Source organism: Lolium perenne, chromosome 3, assembly GCF_019359855.2.
Source record: "Lolium perenne isolate Kyuss_39 chromosome 3, Kyuss_2.0, whole genome shotgun sequence".
NCBI classification, from domain to species: domain Eukaryota; kingdom Viridiplantae; phylum Streptophyta; class Magnoliopsida; order Poales; family Poaceae; genus Lolium; species Lolium perenne.
This window is the reverse complement of record NC_067246.2, coordinates 46,487,293-46,513,238: the sequence shown is the minus strand read 5'-3', so window position 1 is coordinate 46,513,238 and position 25,946 is coordinate 46,487,293. Positions and strand designations below refer to the sequence as shown.

The 25,946-nt window shown below is 42.5% G+C and overlaps 2 protein-coding genes and 1 pseudogene across 2 annotated transcripts; 2 read left to right on the top strand and 1 right to left on the bottom strand.

The window, feature by feature from the left end:
* Positions 1-6,084: 6,084 nt before the first annotated feature.
* Positions 6,085-7,956, bottom strand: LOC127341381 (probable amino acid permease 7; annotated as a pseudogene).
* A 4,324-nt stretch (positions 7,957-12,280) lies between these two features.
* On the top strand, positions 12,281-12,832 carry LOC139837867 (uncharacterized). Its single transcript, XM_071827173.1, has one exon. The coding sequence runs from the start codon at positions 12,281-12,283 to the stop codon at positions 12,830-12,832; it is 552 nt and encodes a 183-aa protein (XP_071683274.1).
* Positions 12,833-14,534: 1,702 nt separating this feature from the next.
* Positions 14,535-15,353, top strand: LOC127339287 (uncharacterized). The gene is made up of 3 exons (XM_051365156.1): positions 14,535-14,921; positions 14,976-15,188; positions 15,273-15,353. The coding sequence occupies exons 1-3, from the start codon at positions 14,535-14,537 to the stop codon at positions 15,351-15,353; spliced, it is 681 nt and encodes a 226-aa protein (XP_051221116.1).
* The last annotated feature ends 10,593 nt before the right edge of the window (positions 15,354-25,946 follow it).

Below are 25,946 nucleotides of genomic sequence, written 5' to 3'. Positions count from 1 at the left end.
GCAATATTTCGGAAGATCAACTGTGGAAGGAAATTATACCAAAAATCCTATTTTTCCAGATGACGAAGGAAGCCAGAAGGGGAGCTGAGAAGGCCCAAGGTGGGGCAGGACCACGGGCGGCGCGGCCCATGGCTGGCCGCGCCACCTTGTGGTGTGGGGCCCCACAGCCCCTTTCGCCTCCTTTTCTTCGCGAAACCCTTCGTCCCGAAAACCTAAGCCACGAGAGGGTACCTCGCGAAGAGCCACGGCCGCCTCTGCGGGGCGGAGAACACCAGAGAAAAAGAGCTCTCCTGGCGGGCGAGGAATCCCGCCGGGAAATTCCCTCCCGGAGGGGGAAATCGACGCCATCGTCACCGTCATCGAGCTGGACATCATCTCCATCACCATCATCATCATCTCCACCATCATCACCGCCGTCTCCACCGCTGGACACCGTCACCGCCGTAGCAATTTGGGTTTGATCTTGATTGTTTGATAGGGGAAACTCTCCCGGTATCGATTTCTACTTGTTGTTGATGCTATTGAGTGAAACCATTGAACCAAGGTTTATGTTCATATTGTTATTCATCATCATATCACCTCTAATCATGTTCCATATGATGTCTCGTGAGTAGTTCGTTTAGTTCTTGAGGACATGGGTGAAGTCTAAATGTTAGTAGTGAATTATGGTTGAGTAATATTCAATGTTATGATATTTAAGTTGTGGTGTTATTCTTCTAGTGGTGTCGTGTGAACGTCGACTACACGACACTTCACCTTTATGGGCCTAGGGGAATGCATCTTGTACTCGTTTGCCGATTGCGGGGTTGCCGGAGTGACAGAAACCTAAACCCCCGTTGGTATATCGATGCAGGAGGGATAGCAGGATCTCAGAGTTTAAGGCTGTGGTTAGATTTATTCTTAATTACTTTCTTGTAGTTGCGGATGCTTGCAAGGGGTATAATCACAAGTATGTATTAGTCCTAGGAAGGGCGGTACATTAGCATAGGTTCACCCACACAACACTTATCATAACAATGAAGATTATTTAGCCGTATGTAGCGAAAGCACTAGACTAAAATCCCGTGTGTCCTCGAGAACGTTTGGTCATTATAAGTAAACAACCCGGCTTGTCCTTTGTGCTAAAAAGGATTGGGCCACTCGCTGCAATTGTTACTCTCGCACTTTACTTACTCGTACTTTATTCAACTGTTACATCAAAACCCCCTGAATACTTGTCTGTGAGCATTTACAGGGAATCCTTCATCAAAACTGCTTGTCAACACCTTCTGCTCCTCGTTGGGATCGACATTCTTACTTATCGAAAATACTACGATACACCCCCTATACTTGTGGGTCATCAAGGACGTGTGTCCCCCACTTGCACGACGTGTCAACTTGATAAGAATTTTGGGCCCGCAAGACACAGAGAGAGTGGTACTCGCGTCTTCCCGATATAGTGATCGTGGCTATCATCAGCAATGATGTCACCTTGGCAAGATAAAATCTCGGCTGTGAAGATTCATAAAAATGGCGGCATCAGAAGATTATTGATTATTTCGAGAGCCTTTGGTCAAATACAAGTTTTTGATCAAATGCTCGGGGGCTACATTGGAATAATGAAAAACTCAAGTATGACAAAATAGAAATGGCGAGAACCTATGATCAAATAGAAGCATTTGCTCATAGCCTCGGGGGCTACTCCCATCGGGAGCGCTGGTCGCGCACCCGATAGATGTGAAAACCTCAAGAAAGAAGGAAAATATAGCAACATAAGGCGTTGAGCCTACAACCAAGCACAAGTCCTTGGCTGTAGCCTCGGGGGCTACTCCCATCGGGAACGCTGTTCGCGTGCCCGATGAAATTATAAAAAGAAGTGAGAATATTTCGAGTTATACAAATAACTCTACATATACTCCTATCAGGAAGGCAAGATAAGTCATCCGTTGACTCAATAAAATGTGCTATTCCAGCAGCCGAAAAAGCACTCGACAATATATTCTCAGAGCGCCAAAGTTGCGAATAATCTCTGAATGCCGCAAAATTCTGCGAAGGTAAGACCCCAGATCCGTTCTGAGCGGCGTGGCACCGTCTCTGACGTCGGTTTGCTACTTTTTTCCGTATCAACAGATACGAAGAAAAATCCTAACGGACGCGTTAGGTACCCGATAAAATATGACTGGGACTCGACAGATGGTAAGACCTTAAGCGGCACTCGTCGGGTTAACACCAGTATCCCGAGATCATGTCCAGGGACGTGATCTTGAAGTAGGTTTTTGCGGATTGCCACTAGAGCAGTTAACTAGTACCTGATCCGTCAGATGAACTAGCCCCAACTACCATTATTCCTGTACAATATATAATTACATATCCAAAGATATGTGATAAATTCGAGAAAGTTATTGAATGACTATAAAGTTGGAGATTTTCCCTGATTCTTCAATTCAAGCAAAATCTCGGGGGCTACTGACATAGGCATCCCCAATGGGTCTGCCGAAGTTGGTACCCGGGGTTTACGGAAGGCCCACGACTCGATGAATATAAAGATTCGGAAGCCCAAGTTAGTATTAAGGAAAGCTAGAGTTGTATTAGGAAAGATATTTGTAGATACTTTGAAAAATAATATCAAATTCAATTTTGGTCAGAAAAATACAAATGAGATATAAAATGTTCAAAAAAATAATACTATCCAATAAACATATAAAATACTAGAGTTATACAAGCTCCTCTTGCAAATGAGATTGTCATTTCGTGTACTCAATTTGAATAGACCTTATATGATCAACTAATATAAAACCCTAACTTGATAATAACATGTCATCAACCCTAACCACCAATATTTGGTATCACACCATTGTGATCAACCATAATAGCAACATGTTTAGTAATTCACTCTAGGTGTTCATGATCAACTAAACCCTACAAATACTATAGGATTAAGAATACATCTTGTTTAAGACATATCTACTACTTACTTGGGAAATTAAATTGAAAATCATAGTAAACCCTACAAGCACATAACTCCTATTTGAAATACTTCTTTTCCATTAGTGAACATGTTCTTCAAAAGCTATTCTTTTGAAGTAAATAACAAGTAATCATCAACCATGTCCTATAGGACTTAAAGCTAACTAATATTCTTTACATCTCAAAAATATAACAATTACAATTCATTGTGTGCTATCAGGATTATTATGCTTTGTATACAACTGCTACGAGATACAAAGTTAACCAAGCCATAATAAGAACCTTGCTTGTGAAATAACTCAAAAAGGGAAACACATCATTAAAAATCTTTATAAGTCAGTAATTCTAAATCATTAGGGTTAGGTTATGCTTAGAGTGATTGCATCTCATACTTATGCATTATAGCATATTTGACATCATTTAAACTTTATCCTTACATGACGATGATGGTATTTCAGAATTTGGAGTTATACCATCTCAAAGCATTTGACTGCATAATCTTGTAGTGAAGAAAGGCAAGTTCATCACTTTCTCATGCCATTTGATTATGTTTATCAAATTACTTGCAAAGTAGTATTCATATCATTAATGCATTTAAAAGCAAAGTATTACTTTTACAATTATGAATATGACTATGTGGTGGGCGATGGAATCATGGTATGAGTGTGGTGGAGATTCCATTGCAAGTGGGTTACATTCACATAGGACTTAACAACAAATGTTGTTCGGTGATTCTTGCGCCATAATACCCATGTTAACCATAACATCTGGAGTGGGACAGAGTAGTCAGCTGTTCTTCTTCCTCTCGTACATCAATATATACACTTTACCGGAGGCTGGCTAAGGTCTAGCAGGGTGGGAGCCCCGTATTGCTCTCACGGAACTGTATATCTACGATGGGTTGTAGGGTGTGTCTGAGGGTCATGCTCCGAGGGATAAGCAACCAAGGTGAAGCTGGAACCTAAACTCAGCATGGCTACAATAACAGGTGGGTGTGCGGGGTCACGGAGAAGGATACTGATTGGGTAGGATCTTATACTGGGCCACATACCAAGGAAGTGTGGACGAGCTCATGACTCGAATGTGCAACGAGGATAAGATCTCTTATGGAAAAATTAACACACCTCTGCAGAGTTTAATGAGTTGTTGCTTTTCACTCTCTATTCCGGATTTGGTACTGCGAACGCGGCCGGAATGGAACTCCACGAAGTTCTAGACACCCGGTGAAGGCTGACAGACATAGCTTTTCAGGATAAAAAGCAACCTTTTGAAGAAATAATTACGAAAAACTTGCATTTGCCTACGACTTCCTGGTATGTGATTGTAGCTAGCGCATGATACATCTATTTCTGTTATTGAACTTGATGAGTACGCTCGTACTCACCTGTTCCCTCTTGAACTCACTGCTTAGATCTGGAGTCATAAAAGGAGAAGCCAACATGAACTTCAAAGACGAAAAAAGTCAACCATTACAAGGGGCAGAAATCAGTCAGATGTGTCAACGAAGTCAACAACTACATACACCATGGTGAAAACCTAGACTAGGAATAGAAGGGAACCAATTCCCTAATCGTGGAACCTAAGTAGCTAGAGCTCAGCTATCTTTCTTTAGTAAGCCATATATCTCTATATGTAGGATAAGTCTAGTCTACGAATTGTTCTTCTGGAGTTTATTTGCAGTTTACCTCGTTGTAAATAAGAAGTGTATGTTCTAATTCTATAGACATGCTTTGGACCCGCAAATGTTTCTGTTCTACCACTATGAGAGATGCAATATTAGTGCAACGGTGTTTCACCAGTGTTATATCAACGACTTGCATGCTACCCCATGCAGTGGTATGATGGGTCAGCACAGGAGGAACCTCACCTCAGTCCCAGGGCGACACCAGGGCGAAACACTAGCGCCGCTAGTCTTCCCTCTCGTGTCGTCTTCCCCTTCATCGTTGCTGACAAGTGGTAACCTTGTCAATGCCTATTGATTGATGATGGACTTCGTTGGGTACCTCTTCCTCCGGTAAAAGCCTCCGGTCAGGGCCGGTCCTAAGGTTTTTAGGGCCTAGGGCGAGACTAAAACTCAGGACCCTTATATAATATATATATATCACTACTATATTTATAGATATACGCATAAAAATATGTTTTCAAAACACTTAAATGCATATAGCAGTAGCATATCAAATATTTTATATATATTACCTTAAAATTTTCTTTTTTGCAATCCTTGATGCAAATTCACTTATGGTCTATGTACTCCAATAATTTCTTCTCGATGCATAATGTTGCCAAACTGTTTAACCTCAGTTGAGTCATTGTTGATCTCAAATAGTTCTTCAATAATTTTAACTTTAAAAATCTTCTTTCAGCCGATGCGACAGTCACGGGCACATTAAACATAATGCCATAAACAATGCTGAAAAAGAAAACAAATCAAATGATGAATGATAAAAACTATGCATCATGTATAGGAAAGTAGAATATAATATACCTCAGAAGTTAGATCAATTAAATCGCCGATGTATGTGTGCGCGTATTCTGGCTACAGGGGTCCCGAAAACTGAAACTGACGAAACGACAAGCAGCGAACTGATCACTGAAATTACAGAATTGGGGACAATTTAGGAGAAAACAAAGAACCCTCTGTAAGTCCTGAACTCACGAATTGTTACCGTGTCCGTGTCTCGCTTCTTTGTGGTCTTGTGCAGAGGATGAACTGAAGATTGAAGGAGGCCCTGCGCTGCTGCGCACCGTCTCGCTGATCTTTGTGGTCGGAGGATCGCCGGCGTGTGTAGTAGAAGCCGAGGCAACGAGACGTCTAGGTCGGAGATGAACTGACGCGTCGTGAGGATTGGTTGGACGAGTCAATCTCTAATTGCGGGCGTGGGCATGGGCGTGCGGCGTGCCTGGCTTTTGATCAGGCCCTGCTTCTGATCGATCGTTCTGAATTCTTTTGCATGGACTCATGAGTCCCGATCGATCTCTCCTTTCTATGGATCATAGGCCTTTCTTTGCTGTTGGCTTTGACTGGAACACGCACACAGGGCCTGCACGTACACATATATGTACTAGTAATATACATAGAATTATATCTGGGTTGGGACCCTTAGATTTTTGGGGCCTGGGGCGGCCGCACTGCCTGCCTCCGGTCGTTGTTCGCGGTCTTGTGAATCTGTCATCGAAGACTTTATCCTCATCTCCTGTAAATTCAAAGTACTGGATAGCTGAAACATAGCTCATTTTGACCTACACTTGTACTAGTGTGTGGTGATGTGCATGTGGATTGTCACGTTTCTTTCTGTACAATGACGAAGAGTCGACAGCCGTGTGTTCCAGCACCCCACTCTATCCTAGCCTCTTCCTGACGACGCCCACGACGCACCCGATGAAGGCGAAGGTGCCGACCGCGAAGCACACGACGCTGAACGCCTTGAGCACGACCCACGTCGGCGTCCACGGCCTGACCCGCCGCTGCACGCAGTACATCTCCACGGGGAGGTAGATGACGAGAGGCCAGAAGATGAGCGCGCCCAGCAGGCCCAACACCTCGTTGAAGTAGGGGAACACCACGGCCAGCCCCGTCGTGCTCGCTACGTACGCCGTCCTGAAGCACAGCCGCTGCAGGTTCAGCCCGTACCTCGGCAGCCCCGGCAAGATCCTGACGGCGTACGTCCTGTTCACGAACGCGCTCTCCGGGAACCTCGCCGCCAGCCACCGGTCCGCCAGCGTGAATATCTGCTGGCTGAAAAACTGCACGATCTCCACAGTTACGCCAAGTTCAGAACAGCTCTTCTGGTGTCTTCTTCGTTTAGAATTGACCGTCACGTACCTGATATCCCCCTAGGATGTGGAGCACGATGCAGGCGTTGGCGAAGTCGACGAGCCAGTAGGGTTCGTAGAAGCCGAAGCCGGTGAGGAGGTTCCCCGGCGCCGCGTTGCCGAAGGCGGCGTAGCCGAAGCATCCGACGCACAGGTAGAAGAAGGCGGTGGCCAGGACGGCGACCACGTTCCCCTTCCTCAACGTCTCCCCCTCGGGCGGCGACGACCGCAGCGTGTCTTGGATCTCCAGGAGCACGATGGTGTATGGGTACGTCGCCCACCGCCTGCGCCACCCGCCAGACCTTCTGCGCCGTGGTGGCCATAGGGACGCCGGCGACGCCGCCCCTGATCGCGCCGTCGCCCACGGTCTTGGCGAGGCCCAGGCCCAGGCCGATGGTGGCGTAGGTGAAGGACATGGCGGCCGCCACGGCGGAGAGCCACGCCATGCTGTGGAAGTTGGGGATGAAGGATAGCACCACCTGCGCCGCGCCGAAGACCAGCATGAACAGGTGCTGCTCGTCTGCGTCCGAGCCGCAGCGGGAGGCGCCACGCCCGTCGCCGTGGTAGCAGTTGGACTTCTTGATCGCGCTGCCCACAGTGTGTCATGAACTCATGATCAGAAACAGCAAGGAAAGGATCGATAATAGCTTCTGAAACTGTTTTACCCGAGGCAGGTGGCGGTGGTGATGGTGTAGGCGACGCCGATAGAGGTACTGGAGGGTGCCGCAGACGTAGGTGTGCTTCCTGCCGAGGAGTGCTCGGACGGCGTCCATGTAGGTGTAGTTCCGCCGCGTCTTGCCCGACGACGACGACGACTCTTCTGATCCACCGGCAGCGACGGGGGACCTGTAGCAGTGAGAGAGGAGGACGGCGGACACGTAGGTGACCCCAGCGAAGCAGAGCACGGCGACGGGGCCGGCGACCCATCCGAGCTGCGCGACGCTCCAGGAGAGCGCCAGCACGCCCGCCCCGATCACGCCCGTGATGATGTGCGCCATGCACGTCCATAGGTTCCCCGTGCGCGCGGCGCGGCCGTCGTCGTCCAGCTCCGGAGCGGCCGCGGCAGCGAGGTCTAAGGGCTGGCTACCTCGGTGCGACAGCGACATTGTTGGCGCGAGGTATAGGATTTTCCAGACTCAAAGACAGACAGAGTTCAGACTTCAGAGTCGAGTGGAGATTGGTGCAGTCAGACTATGAGACTTGATTGGAATTGGCCCGACGTTTGAACAAACTGTCTCGATCGAAATAAGATGCTTGTCCCGTGTGACAGTCAGAACCCCGCCTCGGTTTATGCGCAAAACGCCACGATCGAGCTGCCGGCCTCTTTCATCGCCAAGGTTGAGGACAAATACTACTAGTACGGAGGGCCACACCTATTTCCTACAGTCTTACTTGTCCGGAACAAATGTCCACTTCTCCATTTCTCTCTTTTTGATTGTTTTCTAATCAGCATAATTATTAGAAATATTTTGGCACATAAAATTTATCATAGTTTCATCACATAAATTTGCAAATATCGTAGTTGAAATTCGGATTAAAAACATTAACCATACAAAACACAAAACAACGTACCAAAACAATCACAAAACAGAACAACAAAGGTTCCAAACAACTGCTCATGCTGCTCTTCGACAAACCGCATAGTTCATGAACTAAACCTTGCACATTAAAACGCCACCGCTATTGGGTTGACGCCTCTAGATGGCATCGCAAGGTTTGTCACACAAAGCCTTCCTCTTCAAATCCATGAGGCTTTGCTTGTGTGGCCACCAACATGACTCGGTTCTTCTCAGTGATCATATATAAGAAAATACACTTTACCTCTCATGTAAAACCTACACTCTTATAATTGGCAAAAATAACTTTGGGCACCGAAGAAAATAGCCACATCAATAGCAAACTAACTAGCAGGAGGGAAAGGCGTTTTGGCACGTACGAGGGTCTTTTCCATGAGTTTTGAGCACATTTTAAAATGTTAAATAATTTTGACAAGAAATTTCGCACATACATCTCGACGTTTTATGTACTCGCAAAAAACTCTTGATGAAAGTCTTTTAAATGATCATTTTCCATTTTTCTCAAATTTTCATCTTTCCGTAGAAAAAATTTCTCACAAAATAAATTGCTGGTTAAAAAATATTTTATATTACCATTATACATACTTGGTTGTTTCTTCATTGCACAAACTCTTGATGAAGCAATCACTGAACCTCTTGAGTATCGACAACATGGATGGACCAGACAGTTAATCAATGCTAACCTTGATTTTCTTTAACTGACATGTCCACAAAAGGGCGATATTTTTGTCAATCACTACAAGATGATGTTATTGTTGTTTGTACATGGTTTTGACAGGGTGCAAGCTCCAGTTGCAATGCATAAATTTGGATTATACACATCACCATCATTGTATTCCCAACTAGTACAAGAGAATAGACTACTGGCAGAAAAAAAACATGCAATAGCATCAGATAATGTATGATCAACAGAAAGCAAAATATTTATGCGCTTAAGTTCTGCATGTTCTGTTTAAAAAGGTGTATGTTGACTCTTGCACTCACTACAAGAAAAAAAGCATGTAGAGACGTCTAATCTAGATGCTAGAGACGCTATATTTCATCTCTACATGATTGTAAAGACGCTACTCTAAAGCGTCATAGAAGCGTCTTCTTATGCACCGTCTCAAATATCTTAAAGACGCATGTGTCAGCGTCCCAAAAATAAAGTGAGGCGTTTTCAAAAGCGTTTTTATCCTGATAGAGCCACTTTATAGAGACCACATATCATCTCTACCAACATTGAGTCGGGTTATTCCATTTTTGAATGGATTTTTTGTGTGCGTTGTATACAAATCAGTTCATTCTTCGGATCCTTCCAAAATTTGGAACAATACACACCATAAACCCAAAAAAAAGCATCACGAACACTCAGTGTGATGCAAAGAACATAATTTATATTATCTGATGGTAACTGTAGTACTTTACAAGTGAAAAGTACATCCGTAATATTGTTTGCATACAGCCATACATACACGACTAAACAAGTCTCTATAATATCCGTATGTAGTTTCCTAACTAATGTGAATTTATCTACTAGATTCAATGCTCTCCAGTTCACTTCTTCTGCAGATTTTGTTTGCTCTCCATGATGTGCCGCTTGAAAAATCTTCGTGGATCGAGTAATACCTGCAGAGGAACAACTACACAACCAAAAAAACAGTTGGTAAAATATGACAGCAATTTAATGCGCGTATAATCTCTGAGAAATACCTTGTGAAGCTGCAAAAAAATTTCCAATAGTTACCGTGTGATTGACCACATATACACATGAATTAGATGAGTTCAGCAAACTTGACCTTGTTCGTCGATAAATAAACCATGTCCCAGATCGAGAAAGTTTAGCACATTTAGATAATTCAAAACTAGAAGTCTCCATGCACCTGATTCCCCCGTTGTGAATAAGACCTCCAAGGTTTGGCTTGCTTATTATCTTCAGTGCGAAAACTGCAACGATATCCATTACCTGTATTCAGATACTAGGATCAAAAACTTAATTCTCTAATGTGTAGCACACGAAGAAAGGTTTCTGGAGAGGCGGAATAGATACCTAATTGCAGAGATGACCAAATGAGGAGTCGAGCGAGTCAAGGAACACTTGATCGATCTCAGACGGGAAGAACAGCTTATAAAGTACAATAGCGATGAACAGTAAATCTAGTACTAGTACAACGGCGAGGAACTGACCAGATTCAACATTGACCCAACAGTTGTATGGATCCTCTTAACCATACGTCATCGCATGGGTATCGGGACTCGGGAGAGAAAAAGAATTAGCGATCTTGAGAAACCGAGGCGGAGACGCACCATGATCGGATCTGGTGGCGGCGGCCCTAGGCTTTACTCGCGCCAAAGAATATGGTAAACGTGGGCTAGTTGGTACTTCGGTTTTACTAGTGCGCATGTGTAAACCTAGAAGTTTAAGACGTATGGTGTTGCGTCTCAACAAACGTCTCAACACACGATTTGACTACAAACGTAGGGATGAATATAAAAGCGTCGAATGGGTAGCGTCTTTATATGACTCTTTTGTTGTAGTGACTTGCACGTCTTGATCAGAAAAAAATGATCAAGACAGGGCTCGCTCCCGCCCGCGGGAGGAGGACAGCCGGGTCTCCCATCGCTCTCCTTCAAGAGGTCCCGACCGACACTGTTCGCGCTCTACTGCGAAAGAAGATCGACGCCGTCACCGCGCACGCACGCCTCGCGCTGCGACGGCCGCGACTCTCGAAAGCGCCATCTCGCCGGAATGATGATGACGAAGAGGAAAGGCGTGGACCTCATCGTGACCAACCAAGGCGCGCCTCCTCACACTCCCTGCGTGTCAAGCTCTCCTCGTCGGCGGATGGTCGTCGCGGAACCGGAGGTTCTGGCCTGTCTTTTGGGCCGCTCCTCTGGTCGCTACGAAGGGCGCAACCGCCACTCCACCATGCGGCGGGTGCCAACCCATGGCTACGGGAAGGCTCCTTCCAAGCTGCTGCTCTCCTCTATCGTTGAGGGAGAGCTGGCCGTTGATCCTCTCAAACCCCTGGCCCGGCTCTGATATCCCGCTCCATGTTGCCAAAGTTGCTTGCAGGGACTGGGCTGTGGCCATTAAAGAGGTGCCTGAGGGTCTCACTACAGGAGTCTCACGGGCTTCACCTCCTACTGAAGCGGAAGCTAGCTTCAGTTTACCCAGCTCGTGGGATGAAGATGGCGACATCCGCGCCTTAGGGATGATACTACCGTCGCCGCGGCATGATGCTGTCTTGCAGCCCTTCTTTGCGCTGGCGGAGGTGCCAGACTCCTGGGAGTATAATATCAGCATGGTGCAAGCTGAAGCTCCAGATACGGGCGACGGTGTCGTCTCTCGCGGAGGCATGCTTGATGATATCTCAGCTCCGAACGTCGACCCCGGCTCGCAGAACCCCAATGCGCCAATGGCTCAGGACTCTTCACCGGCTGTCACGGTCGAGCTCTTTGTTCGTCCACAACCGCCTCTGTTGCCGCTGCCCGCCCCGATGTCTCTGCAGCCCCGCCATGGCAAGGAACAGCCTCCTCCAGAAGCTAGGCGCAGCGCTCGCCTCGTTAGCAAGCCAAAAATGCATGCCATGGACAAGGCCATTCAAGTTTTGAACTCTAAAATGGGAGTTGCTGCTGAGGGTATGACTCTGCTGGAAGCTAGGAAGGCGTACTTGGATAAATACAAGTCCCAGCTTCCGAACAAGACAATCGACGCCCTTGCCAAGCTCTTCAAGCTCAATATCCGCAGCATGACTAAAGCGGACAAATTACTCATCGCCATGGCAGGCCCAGGAGGCTGCGAGACTGCCGAGCAGGGCCTGATCGTCTAGTTGAAGGTTGCTTTTGTGTCTTCCTGTTTGTCGTTTGTCGACGGTCGTCGTGTTCTTTGTTACTCTTCTTCCGGTGTGCCGTTTTTATTGTTGTCAAACATTGTCGCTGCACTTTCACCGTTTTCTGGCAATATGATTGGACCAAATTTATCTATTGCTGATTGGAACACTCGCGGACTAAATGATCAAAGCCGTAAGGACACCGTTCAGGCTTTCCTTGCGGATACCCTTTGCCATATTGCATGCATCCAAGAGACGAAACTAGACCACATTGATCAACAGACTGCGTCTTATATTGGAGGTTTTAGACTTCGCTCCTTCGCGCACCGCCCAGCCACCGGCACCCGGGGAGGCATTCTCTTGCTCTGGAACGACGATCATGTGGAAATCTCAAATATTCATATCGGCACTCACCTAATCTCGGCAAACGTCACAATTCGCCTTTGCGGCACATCTTTTAAGCTGACAACGGTCTACGGACCTACTGACCACGCCGAAAAGGAAGCTTTCCTAGCAGAAGCAATTGCCGCAAAACCTTCTGATGACTCCAAGTGGCTCATTATAGGCGACTTCAATCTTATCTATCAAGCGGAAGATAAGAACAACGGCAACCTAAACTTCCGTCTGATGGGCCTTTTCAGAAAGGCACTCGCCACTTGCCAATTGAAGGAGTTGAAACTTTAGAACAAAAAATTTACATGGAGCAACGAAAGAGAGACCCCAACTCTTATGCGCTTGGACTGGGCTTTTCGTAAGCAGGTTGGGATTTGGTTTTCGAAAACCATGTTCTTCACGCCCTATCGTATTCCCTTTCGGACCATTGCCCACTACTCCTCTCCAACCAAAGCGGCCAGAGGAAACCACCGATCTTCCGTTTTCAGTCCTTCTGGACCAAAATGTCTGGTTTTAAGGAGACGGTTCAACTTGCTTGGTCGGCGCCTTGTACACACACCCAGCAGGTCCACAATATAAATCAAAAGCTAAAGACCACGACGCTTGGGCTGAAATCTTGGAGTAAAAGCCTCTTCTCCGATTGCAAACTTCATCTCCTCGTGGCTTTGGATGTCATTCTGCAACTTGACATTGCGCAAGAATCTCGAGAACTCTCTCTTGAGGAAAGAAACCTTCGCGCTGACCTTAAAAGGCGGGTGAAAGGTCTTGCTGCCCTGGAACGGTCCCGTAAGCGCCAAGCTTGACACCACCGTTCACACTTGTCAACGCACGACGTCGCCGACCATGAAGCTTAATGCCATGTTGTCGTTCATGTTAGCCAGATAACACCATGACACCGCTGGTCACGCCGGTCACAGACATCATCACGTCACCGAACACGAACATCACCTTGACACCACCGTTCACACTTGTCAACGATGTCGCTGACCATGAAGCTTAACACCATGTTGTAGTTCACGTTATCCGCATAACACACCATGCCATCACCGACGACGAGATGACCACCACCATGGATTATCACCTCTCACTTCTCACTTATCATCATCACATCACTATCCATAAAGATGGTAAGTGAGTAGTTGAGCACGAGTACTCCAAGATATACTCACACATATATAAGGATTGCAGTATACTAGCGAGTCATTTATTTATCCGTGTATGTATACCGAAGCAAAAACCTATCAACATGAAAGTCATGTGAAATGATGATGTGAACCTACTCCTCACATAAAATTTCAAACGGTTGAGCGTGTGCGATGAATTTGACAAAAATCGCTTAAAACTTTATACAGAAAATTAACGATTTACGACTGACGAAACTCGGAACTGATTGTCGTAATTGATTCATATTATTGACACACATTTTTTTCTGCACAACTTATTTTGATTCGAATTATGTTTGTGTTGATTTGAAAAGAGCCTGTATCGGAGTAGCATAAGGGAGAGTTAGCTCAAGCAATCCAGGTGCAGATGTTGCATCCGTCGTGAAGAAAAGTGAACACAACATATCTGCACTGCTGGAAATTGCTGATTTGGACGTTTGTCCAGTGCGACGCGAGGGTGCTTTGAGAATCGATTGAGCCACAGCGCGGAAACTTTCCGGGCAATCAAACGGACCGTTTCGAGTTTCTCAGCCAATGAAAAGAAAAAACGCGCCCTATGATCTTCCCGATGGGTTTCCATTCAAGCCGTCGCTTTATCTTCCCAATGGAGCTGTAGCATGCGCGCTGGTAGCTGCGCATCGAGCAACGCCCTATTGACTGCGCGCAGTATTTCTTCGCAAGTTCCCCATGAACGGTGCATCAATTGCTCTCGTATTCCTCATGAAGCCTACTCTGTGTATATATACGGCTGCGAGGTGCGAGGAGCACTTTCGTACATCCGCTTCCGATCTCTCCATACCCCATAGCTAGCACACCAACTTCCTGGATCCATGGCATCCAAGAAGAGTGCGAGCAACAAGACGCTAAGCATGAAGCTGCTGGTGAACTCCAAGACCCAGCGCGTGCTGTACGCTGAGGGTGGCAAGGACGTGGTCGACTTCCTCTTCTCCCTCCTCACCATGCCGGTGGGCACTGCTGCCAAACTTCTCACCGCGGATTCCATGGTCGGAAGCGTCGGCAACCTATACAGCAGCGTCCAGAAGCTCGACGACACCTACATCAGCTGTGACGGCGCCAGGAAAGCGCTGCTCACTCCTTTCGGTGGTTGTGGGAGCGATAAGCTGCTCCAGCTCCAGTTACCCGAGCCGGTGTCGGAGTCTGCTGTCCTTTATCGATGCAACAACGGTTCATCAAATTGCAGGAACTACGTGACCAAGGTAAACGGTACCGTGTGTCCCAATTGCCATTGGAGCATGACGTCACAATTGCAGCCGCTGGTGGAGCCCGCTGATGGCGCCGTTGGTAGCGGTGTGCCGCGTGCTGCTGGTGCTGGGTTCGTGCAGGGGATTGTGACGTACACAGTCATGGATAACCTGAAGGTGGCGCCCATGTCGTCCATCTCTGGCATCACCCTCCTCAACACCTTTGGCGTCACGGACATCGGTTCCCTCAAGGAGAAGACCGTGCAGCTCGGGTACACCGAGGTAAGTACTTACTGTTGCAAATCAGTTAATTTTGATGAAGCATTGCGATTCAGTGGCTCAACTTCGAGTGATGCCGTCGTGCAGGGACTGGAGATACTGAAGGCATCGCTACAGTCAAAGACAGTTCTCACTGACGTGTTCCTCGGGAAGAAGACGAAGGAGTGAAGAAGTGGCGGCAGTGTGCCAGTTCGCATTTGCATGGTGTCGTGGCCTGTGGCCACATGAGCGTCCTTGACTCTCTTTGGTCTCGTCTTGTGTCGGTGTCTGGAGTCTTTCTTTCAGTTGGCCTGTGTCTTCTTTTTTTGTTAATGTTTGTCTGGTGGTCGTCAGTGTTTGTTCCTGAACAATGTGCCTGAGTTATGTTGGCCGTGAAGTTTGTGTCATGCTGCGTGGAATTCAGGATTATATTTGAAGAAACGATGTATCGTTAATCTGTTTTAATGAAATTAGTGTTGTCTACTGGTACTTCAGTTTAACCAGTTTATATGCCATGCTGAAGAGCTAGACCATCCATGCAAATCAGCATGAGATGCCCCAAAGAACACAAAAAAGGAAAAATAAAATGTTGTGCCAGTTAAATATATGGCAACTGTGTTAACTCCCGAAGCCCGTGTTGATAGTATCTTTACTATTATATTCGAGTTGGTACGTCGTCAAACATGTTTGATGTCAAAGATTGGAAACATCCAGACCGTCTAATCTTACTAAACATCTTCCGGTCGATATCTAGCCATCCATGCGCCCCATCCTCAAACTCTCCTAAACTTGGATCATTCTCCAAAATCAGAAATCACTTTCCAAAATCAACTCACGAGTATTAATACCATCATGCCATATAAAGAAGTAAATGGTGGAGTAGTAATCGTGGGATCGCCACAATTATGAAATGCCGAATCTCCACCACCAATCAGGAGACACCAATAAAAACATGGAACCAAACGTCAATCAATGGAAGTCATGAAAAATGGTTGACATCAAACATCAGGAGAATCGTAGCCCTACAACCACACCCTTTGACGTTTAATCATGTTGGACTGCACCATGGCATTTTTAGCACTATCTCCGCCCTCTCGTGTTTGCTTTAAGTATAAATCTAATCAAATCATTTTTCTTTCCTTAATTTACACGCAATCAATCAGTAGTTTCATTAGTTTAAAAAATCAGTAGCTTCCTTAATTTTACGCATGGTTCATTTTTATTTCGATAATAACAAGGCACCAAGAAGATTTGATTGCGTGCAAATTAATGATAAAAACGAATTAATAACCACACGCACAAGTCACGGGAACCCAAGGAGATCGACTTCCTTTCTCGATGCCCTCCCGGCCCCCTCCCGCATGGTTTGATAGAGGCCGGAGTTAGTTTCAGGCTTTCAGCATGCCCCGCCGCGTCGTACGATGGGGACAGCGGTAGACGGCTATGGCGAGCGCAGCGTTCCCGACCTGCGTGGTGGCAAGGAGGCGCGATCTAGGAGGCCTGGGAGGAGCTCGGCGACGCGTGCCAGTCAGCGTCGGAGGAGTGCGTCGGCCAGATGGCCGCGGTGGGCAGACAGGTGCTCCGCAGAGGTACTCCGTCTTGTCGCGCACAAAGGAGGCATGTGGCAGAGAAGATGGTAGCAGACTTCGTCCATTGTGGTCGCCTCCTCCCACTCCATCGAGGCACCGCTTCACCAATCCGGCAACACTAGACGTGTTTGAGAGTTGTAGGAGAATCCAGTGAGACACATGGGGCTTTAGTGGGTAAATCTTGATTGTCTATACATCTTTGTGGTTAGTCTGATTAAGCTTCTTTAGGGAAGCTTGGACTTTTCATTTAGCACAGGCTTCGTAAGCAAATGAGGAACCTGTTGGCAGTGCAACTGTGACTGACGAAGCCTGCGACGGGAAGGAGCTCTGGGCTAGGACTGGCAACTAGCATGATGACGGCACCTCTGGTTAAGCCCTCCACCTTTCGTCTTAAGTACTGCCGCACCGCCACATCACCACCTCCAAGAGCTACTTCGCCTCCCCATCCTCTCATAAGGTAGCGTGGTGTCCTCCTTTAGATTTTGTTTGCATTGTTCAGAGACCTGAGCACATGGGCTTGTCTGATTAGTGATTATATTACATGAGTTTCTGTGATGTTTCTGATAAAATTAATATGTGGGATTTGATTATTTCATAAGTAGCTAATGTCTGGCATGTGAAATTTTATCTTGATTACAATGTAACCAAAATTTCGAGTTTTATACATGTCATTCTAACATCACTTGGTTTCTGAAGTAGCTGACTATGGTTTGGTAAGATATATTCATATGTTCTTTTAAGAATTGAGTGTATTATTTACTCACTAAATTTGGGAGCTCTTTTTTGTTAATTATAACAACTGAATAATAAAATGATCTTTTTATGTTTTTTAAGTGATGTGGAGAAGGAAACTGCTACTATTGTTTGAACAAAATTTCAGGCCTTGACACTTAGTCGGAATGGCATAAGTTGCTATGTTCATGCACTTTTGGTACTGCTCCGATTCTTCAATCAATCTTGAGCGTTAAAACCATAAACTATAGTTAAGATTTTGAAATGCTTTACTAATGATAACTTGATGTGAAATCATTTTTACTTTATAGGCAAACTCTATCGTTATCTGTATTCGGCCATGGATTTGCAAATGAATGATAGAATCTCATGGCACCAGTGTATGCAAAACCTGAAAGTGCAATGTTGTAGTGTGCTTAAATACTTCTATTTCCGTTGGTACTTCCTCAAATGATTAAGTATGTTCTGTATATCCGTATTTCATATTATTTTGTCGAACCTTGGACATGCCTTATTATGGAAACTGGAATATCTGCACTAATTCTCCGTCATATGCCTCTGCATCTGATCTAGATATACTGTATAGCCATATAATTTTGCAAATAAAGCATTGAACCAACATAACTCCCATTTTCAAATGTGTCTTCCTTGAACAAAGAATTACAGTATCTAATATATGTCTTATGTCTGATTCACCCACCGTTCTATATAACATTGCACCAATCCATTGTATTTGTTGTCCATGTTTTCACCTCCTCCTAAAGCAGCTCCTTGTCTCTATCTATAGCTACTCTAATGTTATTTTTTGACTGTTAACAGACCAAGAAAAGGTGCCACTCAGAAGGATAAACATGAGGGCAGTACTCATAGACTGGCTTGTGAAAGTAGGCATATCTACTTTGAAAAGTTATAGAAGCTAAGCGTACAAAACTGATTCTTCTAACCAATTATCTTCTTGTCTTTTATCAATCGGGACATAGAAGAATATCTTAATAAGGTCACATAAGAATATTGTCTTGTTCCTAAAACCTTATACCTCAGTCAATTACACTGACCCATGCCTGACTCGCAAAGAGATCAATCGACAAGATTACAGTTGGCGTCAACAGCTTTCTTATAACTGTGCAAGAACCATTGGGTTCATTTATAGCTCTTACTTTATATTAAAATTCCTTTTTTCTTGGTTCTTATCTGATATGCTGTAAACATGATTATATATATAAGTAGCTAATGTCAAGCATCTAAACATGAATATACTGCTCTGCACTTAAAGTGTATTATCCTCTACAAAAGAATGTGTATTCATGCTTTAAGACTTAAAACCAATGTATAAGATGGAAAAATGTTTTTTTCTTTGATCACTTTATGGTAACACATAAATTGGTATTTTAGATCTGTATCTATATCACATTGTGCGTGCGTTTGTGTTATTCTAACATCACTAGGTTTCATAATTAGCTAACTATAGTTCGGTAGTTCTTTCAAGAACTGCGGGTATTACTTGGAATGGAACAATTTGTCAATTCATGTGTGCTATAGGGAAATCATGCAGCGTATATCTTTTTTATCAAGATATACTCTTCTTCTATTTGATTCGGTGCTAGGCTCCTATTTGTGTTTTTAACCAAAACATAGGCAATCATTTGTTGTCCCAGTCTTCAGAATAGGTAGCTGAATGTTTGTCATAAGTCCATCTTAGTTGCTCATGTTCAGATATACATCAGCTTTCCATTGTTATTTTTCAGCTCATCATTCACCAGCCCAGTGATGTAGATAGTAACAGTAATGCATTGTCTCATACAGGGGTCTCGTCTAGGAGTACCGGGATTTAACATTGGCAATGAAAGTGGTTTCCTTATTGCAGCTATGTTTTGAAATTTAATGAAAATGAGAAAATAAAAGATAGAGAGGGAGACAAACTATGTTTCGACATTTAATTTTACTACCTTTGTCCATAAAGGATGTTGAAAGTTTGTCTAAACTTATATGTATCTAAATACTTTTTATTGTATACGTACATTCTAATATAGACGATAACCCGTGATAACGGCAGACAATCTTGTATTCACTCCGATCTAGAATAAGCGTAATATTTTATTTATTAGATTACATTTTAAGAAAAATAGATCCAAAATATTACATGGATATCTCTCTGTGCATATTATTTTTCATATTCATAATGTCTACATGTGTGGAAAACAAATATTTTAAAGGACCGTAGCAACGCACGGGCATTCAACTAGTTATTATATGTATGTAACTTTTATATCGTTGGTCCCAGTTAATTTTAACAAAATGGAAGAAATACATGCCTTGCTAAAAAAGAACTCTAGCAGCAAAGTAGCATACACTAAGTTGTTGTTTTCTGGAATCTAACTGGCATCAATGTGACCAATTAAATCATGGGACAAAACGCACTATGTATAAAGCTTCCCATAAAAGAAGCAGAGCTACGTGTAGCTCAGACTACAAAAATTCGCACTCCTTATAGTAGTATATACCACTACCAGCACAAGTACCAATATCAAAATCCTTTGTCAAATATCATGGTCTTTCTTTATGATATAACTCTCTCCAGGATTATGCTCGGGCTAAGGCCTTTTTTACATTCCCTCCTTCCCCCTACCTTGTACATATTTTTATCTCTTTAATAATATTTTACTATCGTGGCTTCCCCTACAGCTTTCAGCTCAAAAGAAAAAAGATAACTCTCTCCATGCTGACTTCTTGAATACAGAGGTTTGCACAATTCTTATCCAAAGGAACATTGTCATGAATGCATAATTTGAGGTTTGCACAATTCTTACTGTTGCAAATCAGTTAATTTTGATGAAGCATTGCGATTCAGTGGCTCAACTTCGAGTGATGCCGTCGTGTAGGGACTGGAGATACTGAAGGCGTCGCTACAGTCAAAGGCAGTTCTCACTGACGTGTTCCTCGGGAAGAAGACGAAGGAGTGAAGAAGTGGCGACAGTGTGCCAGTTCGCATTTGCTTGGTGTCGTGGCCTGTGGCCACATGAGCGTCCTTGACTCTCTTTGGTCTCGTCTTGTGTCGGTGTCTGGAGTCTTTCTTTCAGTTGGTCTGTGTCTTCTTTTTTGTTAATGTTTGTCTGGTGGTCGTCAGTGTTTGTTCCTGAACAATGTGCCCGAGTTATGTTGGCCGTGAAGTTTGTGTCATGCTTCGTGGAATTCAGGATTATGTTTGAAGAAACGATGTATCGTTAATCTGTTTCCATGAAAGTAGTGTTGTCTACTGGTACTTCAGTTTAACCAGTTTATATGCCATGCTGAAGAGCTAGACCATCCAAGCAATTCAGCATGACATGCCCCAAAGAACACAAAAAAAGGAAAATTAAAATGTTGTGCCAGTTAAATATATGGCAACTGTGTTAACTCCCGAAGCCCGCGTTGATAGTATTATTATATGTATGTAACTTTTATATCTTTGGTCCCAATTAATTTTAACAAAATGGAAGAAATACATGCCTTGCTAAAAAAGAACTCTAGCAGCAAAGTGGCATACACTAAGTTGTTGTTTTCTGGATTCTCAACTGGCATCAATGTGAATACAGGCAAGAACCAGCATGTGAGTCATGTGTATATTGAAACCAGTATCTTGAATAAACAAAGTTTCACAAACTGGACCAATTAAATCATGGGACCAAACACACTAAGTATGAAGCTTCCCATAAAAGAAGCAGAGCTACGTGTAGCTCAGACTACAAAAATTCGCACTCCTTATATATACCACTACCAGCACAAGTATCAACATCAAAATCCTTTGTCAAATATCATGGTCTTTCTTTAGCAGATAACTCTCTCCAGGGTTATGCCCGGGCTAAGGCCTTTTTTACATTCCCTCCTCCCCCCTACCTTGTACATATTTTTATCTCTTTAATAATGTTTTACTATCGTGGCTTCCCCTACAGCTTTCAGCTCAAAAGAAAAAAGATAACTCTCTCCATGCTGACTTCTTGAATACAGAGGTTTGCACAATTCTTATCCAAAGGAACATTGTCATGAATGCATAATTAACCATGGCAAAAAAGAGTGGAGATTTCTCTAGAATTCATATAATGGATGATAAACCCATAACAAACATCTACCTATCTATACCTGCCAAACATAAGAGATAAGATTAGCGCAAAAGAAACATATCAGCTGTTACCAAACAGAAAATACACTACATTAATTAGAAAGTTGTATAATTGACTACTTTTCTATTGTAAGTACTTAAGACACTGCAGACATGTTCTACCAAATAGAAAGCTGTTAAAGAAGGATTTTACATATTTATTCATAGAATCATAGCATATCACCTGACCGCATGCCAGCAAATATGGGAAACAACGTTATAAATAAGCTATAAAAATTTAACTTTGCGAATTTTGTTTCCAAACTGCAGGAACAATAGCTTGGCTATCTGGTAGTAACCGGTGCATCAAAATCGTCTCATCCTACTTTTCAAATGATCTGCCCCTTACAACGTATCATAATGGATATATCATTGGAAATAACAAAATTGGGAGCACTCTTTCGGCAGATAAAAATATGTACTACAAAAAAGTCATCTAGAATAACACGACAATCTTTTTAAAAATCATTTACCATGTTAGACATGTATGATGTATATTTCTGCTTCGAGCGAGCACAGCTAGTGACAGTAGCTAAAAATTTGTGGCAATTGAAATTAATTGTAACCTAGAAGTATTATTAAACTAAAATATAATTTATTCATAACACCGATATTTAAAAAATGCAAAAAACCACAAAGCAGAACGTGTTGCAACTTTGCAAACAGGAGAAGCAGATCACACCACTACCAACTAATGCACACCTGAACATATGGTGGACATGGCATTGAGCGAAAAGATGGGCATACCTGAATATTAGAACGTTTGGTAATCTTGCAATGAAAGAGTAGGATGCAGACCGAGAACCAACAAATAAATACTATAGTTTAAGCAACTTTCTGTTTGAAAATCAAGTCTCCTGTGCAAAGGCTAACTGTGTTTTTCCATAGCAGTGACACTGGTGATTTTATACCAATAAGCTAGATAAAAAAACCTAACTTTAAGTAATTGTAAACTACTATTTTCAGGTCACTTAAGTACACATCAGGAATTGGGTGATCACCAGCAAATGAGAATATAAGCATAACTAATGAAATAAGTGGAGCTCTGATTGAGGGAAAGAGGGTTGTCAATGTAATACTTATGTGGTTAGTTGCTAGTCATACCAAACCGCTACCGTCTCCTTCCAAGTTTTCTAGTTGTTCACATCCAAAGATATGCTAACCACCAAAGTTTCATGAGAATAAGGAACCTTCCGGGGGAACAAATATCTAGAGGAAACACAACTTAAAAGGTTTGAGTTCTGCACTCAATAAAGCTAGAACTGAAATAACAGTGAGACTAATATTAATTGCACAAAACATAGTATCTTGATATGCCTAAAGGTCAATATTTTTTATTTAAACTTCAGTCTTTAGAAAGTAGTGAACTAAACCAAATATCTTGGCAACATGACATAGGTGCAAGAGCATCAACACTATAGCACAAAACGCATTAAAAACATAAGATGAGGAACACAATTTGCAAGATCATATGTTTGCTCAATTTAATGTCGGGTTCATTGAATTTTTCCTAAAAATATGTAGATCTACATTGCAAAAAATCCTCCATATGCATGTGCCACAAACACAAGACAACAAATAATAGTGTGGTTTGTGTGTCTGTCTACAATCGGTTCTGTAGTATGACATCCCGCTGTTGCAGACCAATTCACATAATACTGAAATCAGAATCATCTCATGCAATTGTTCCATTAACTAATAGTCAATTTAAGCATCAAATACTACACTGTTAATCTGATGCCAGAGTGTATCGTATGGCATTCCGCTGATGCACAATTACTGAAACCGGGATCATCTTATATAGTTACTTCTATTGACTAATGAGCGTTGTACTTGTACCGTATGTGAAATCAAGCCACTCTCATTAAGCCATGCATATAATTAAGCTTTTCCAAGAATTTAACTAAACAAATATTATACATTATTAGCGATTTGCAGAAATTAGTGTTGTTTCATGTTTGTGAAATAAGAACAAACTATAATCGTCTTGGACAAATGTCTCTGCAAGTGGGTCAAGGCAACAACACTTCCAGCTGAAACTTAGCTAAAATTAAAGGTATCAGGCATGTTTGTCTTAGTTAGTCTTAAATATGTAAGTTACATTATAGCTCATAGTAATGTTGTACAATAATAATAGACAAAGCCCCAAATAGATTCTTGGCTTGCTAAACTATTGCAAGATGGTTGCAGATCTATTTTTTTCTACAAGCTGCGTGCATTGTCAAGGATGGACCAACAGAATTAGCATACAGTTCCAGATGGTGTAGAAGGATACTACCCACTGGAGGTTTAACATCCCAGGAATTGGGGTTACAAAAAACAGAGGAAACAGTCTGCATTGCATTCATGCATTAAAAATTTGGGGATTTTTCACGCTCTGAAATAAAACTTGTCACCGTGAATGAAGTTTCACTTGAGTTGATAGAATTGAAGTAGATTACCAAGTCAATCGTTATAAGTTCAATGTGACAATTGCTAAAACCTTTTTTTTGGGTAGATAAGAATTGATCTATGAGTTAGATCAAATGGAACTAGAACTATTACAACAACATCTAAATGAGGATCAATTACTAGATCTTCTAAAAGAACATAATATGGTATTCCTTGCTACAACATATGGATATCTATTCAAATAAAAAAATCAAGTAACAAGAAAAAGGAGAAAACAATTCTTAACATGTCGTTTCCTTGTCTTTAACAAAATCATTGTTCTTAACATGATCCTCATGGTATCTCTTCAACTCAATTCTTGAATTCATGACAAGGAGATCAACACTAGTCTTGTCATCAAGTTTCCACTTATTCTATTCTTCTCTATCCAAATTTATCTACATCAAACCCTAGAGAAGAGTGAGGTCTATGTCTATTATAGAAAAAATGTCAACACTTGAGATAAAAACCCTATGATATAATCCATTTCATTGAGAAGTGGTGAGGTAACACAAGAACCCCATCCTTGACATTAATAAATGAAGTAGAAACTAATCCAAATAAGATAGCCAAGTAGAGCCTAAAATTATATACCTAAAGATATCATGTGAGCACATCTTAAACCCTAGAGTAATCATGTCTATATAATAGAGCTCAAGATAAAGTGCTATACTCAAATTATTTGAGAAAGCACTTGGTCTTGGGGATGAAAGTCAACTCTTCTTGGTTATACCTTTGGTAATTCAAAACCCCAATCATCACCATTGGGTGTTGAATATAGAAACTTGAGAGTAGTATTAAGATTAAACCCTATAGAAAAAGAATACATCGATAACCACTTGAAACTGTACAAGAATGTTCATAGTAACAAATAGAGATTCCTAATACCAAATCACTAAAACCAAAAAATGAAGATGATAGGAGAATATTAAAAGGAAACAATTACGAGGAATAAGTTGATCATGTCTATTACATGATTATGCTTTGAATATATAAAGTAGTAAGTTAAACCCTAATGTGATAAGCAGATATCATCCATCACATGAAATCAGAGAGATACCATTAGTTAGAAACACTAGCCATTCTTCACATCTTAAGTAGACAAACAATGGAATGACAACAAAACATTTCCTAGCCATGCACCTAATTCAACCTTAGTAATATTTGGAAGCAATTGTAATTTTATTGTGAGGAAGATCAACCCTAGTCCAATCAACGTATTTTCTACTCAATTGAGACCATAATCTATCTTATATAATTTCACTCATGCCTCAATTATTGAGCATAATAAGGTCTTAGTACTAAACCCTATATATCAATCCAAGAATGGTGTTCACACCCTATTCAGGGAAAGAAACTCAAGATGTGACACCAATAATTAACACACCATCATGTTATGTTCTCAAGTATCTATGAGGAGTAAATATATATGACTCATGAAAAAAAACTATTCTTAGAATTTCAATTCAAGCTCTAAGGATGAAATACAAATCATCTTAAAATATTCCTAGACCAATTTCCAAGTCTTTATAAAAAGCATATGAAATAATAACCCATGACAGCACGATCTAAAATAAGGAACTAGGTAATAAGATCACACCTTATACATCATCTCCTGTTAATGGAAACAAAATAAACATCTTACCTAATACTAGGTAATTTCACAACTAATAGAAAAATACTTTGAATTCTAAGAGGGAGAGGATGAAAATAATCTTTATCAACACACTTATTTGAAACTGAGAAATACTAAAATACAACAATATATATACTAATAAAATATTTCAACTATAAAATAATACTCATGTACACACACTCTCCAATAAGAAGTCTAACCCTATCTTTAAGCTTAGACAATTGCTTTATATCGTTGATATAAAAAAATCCTACATGTCA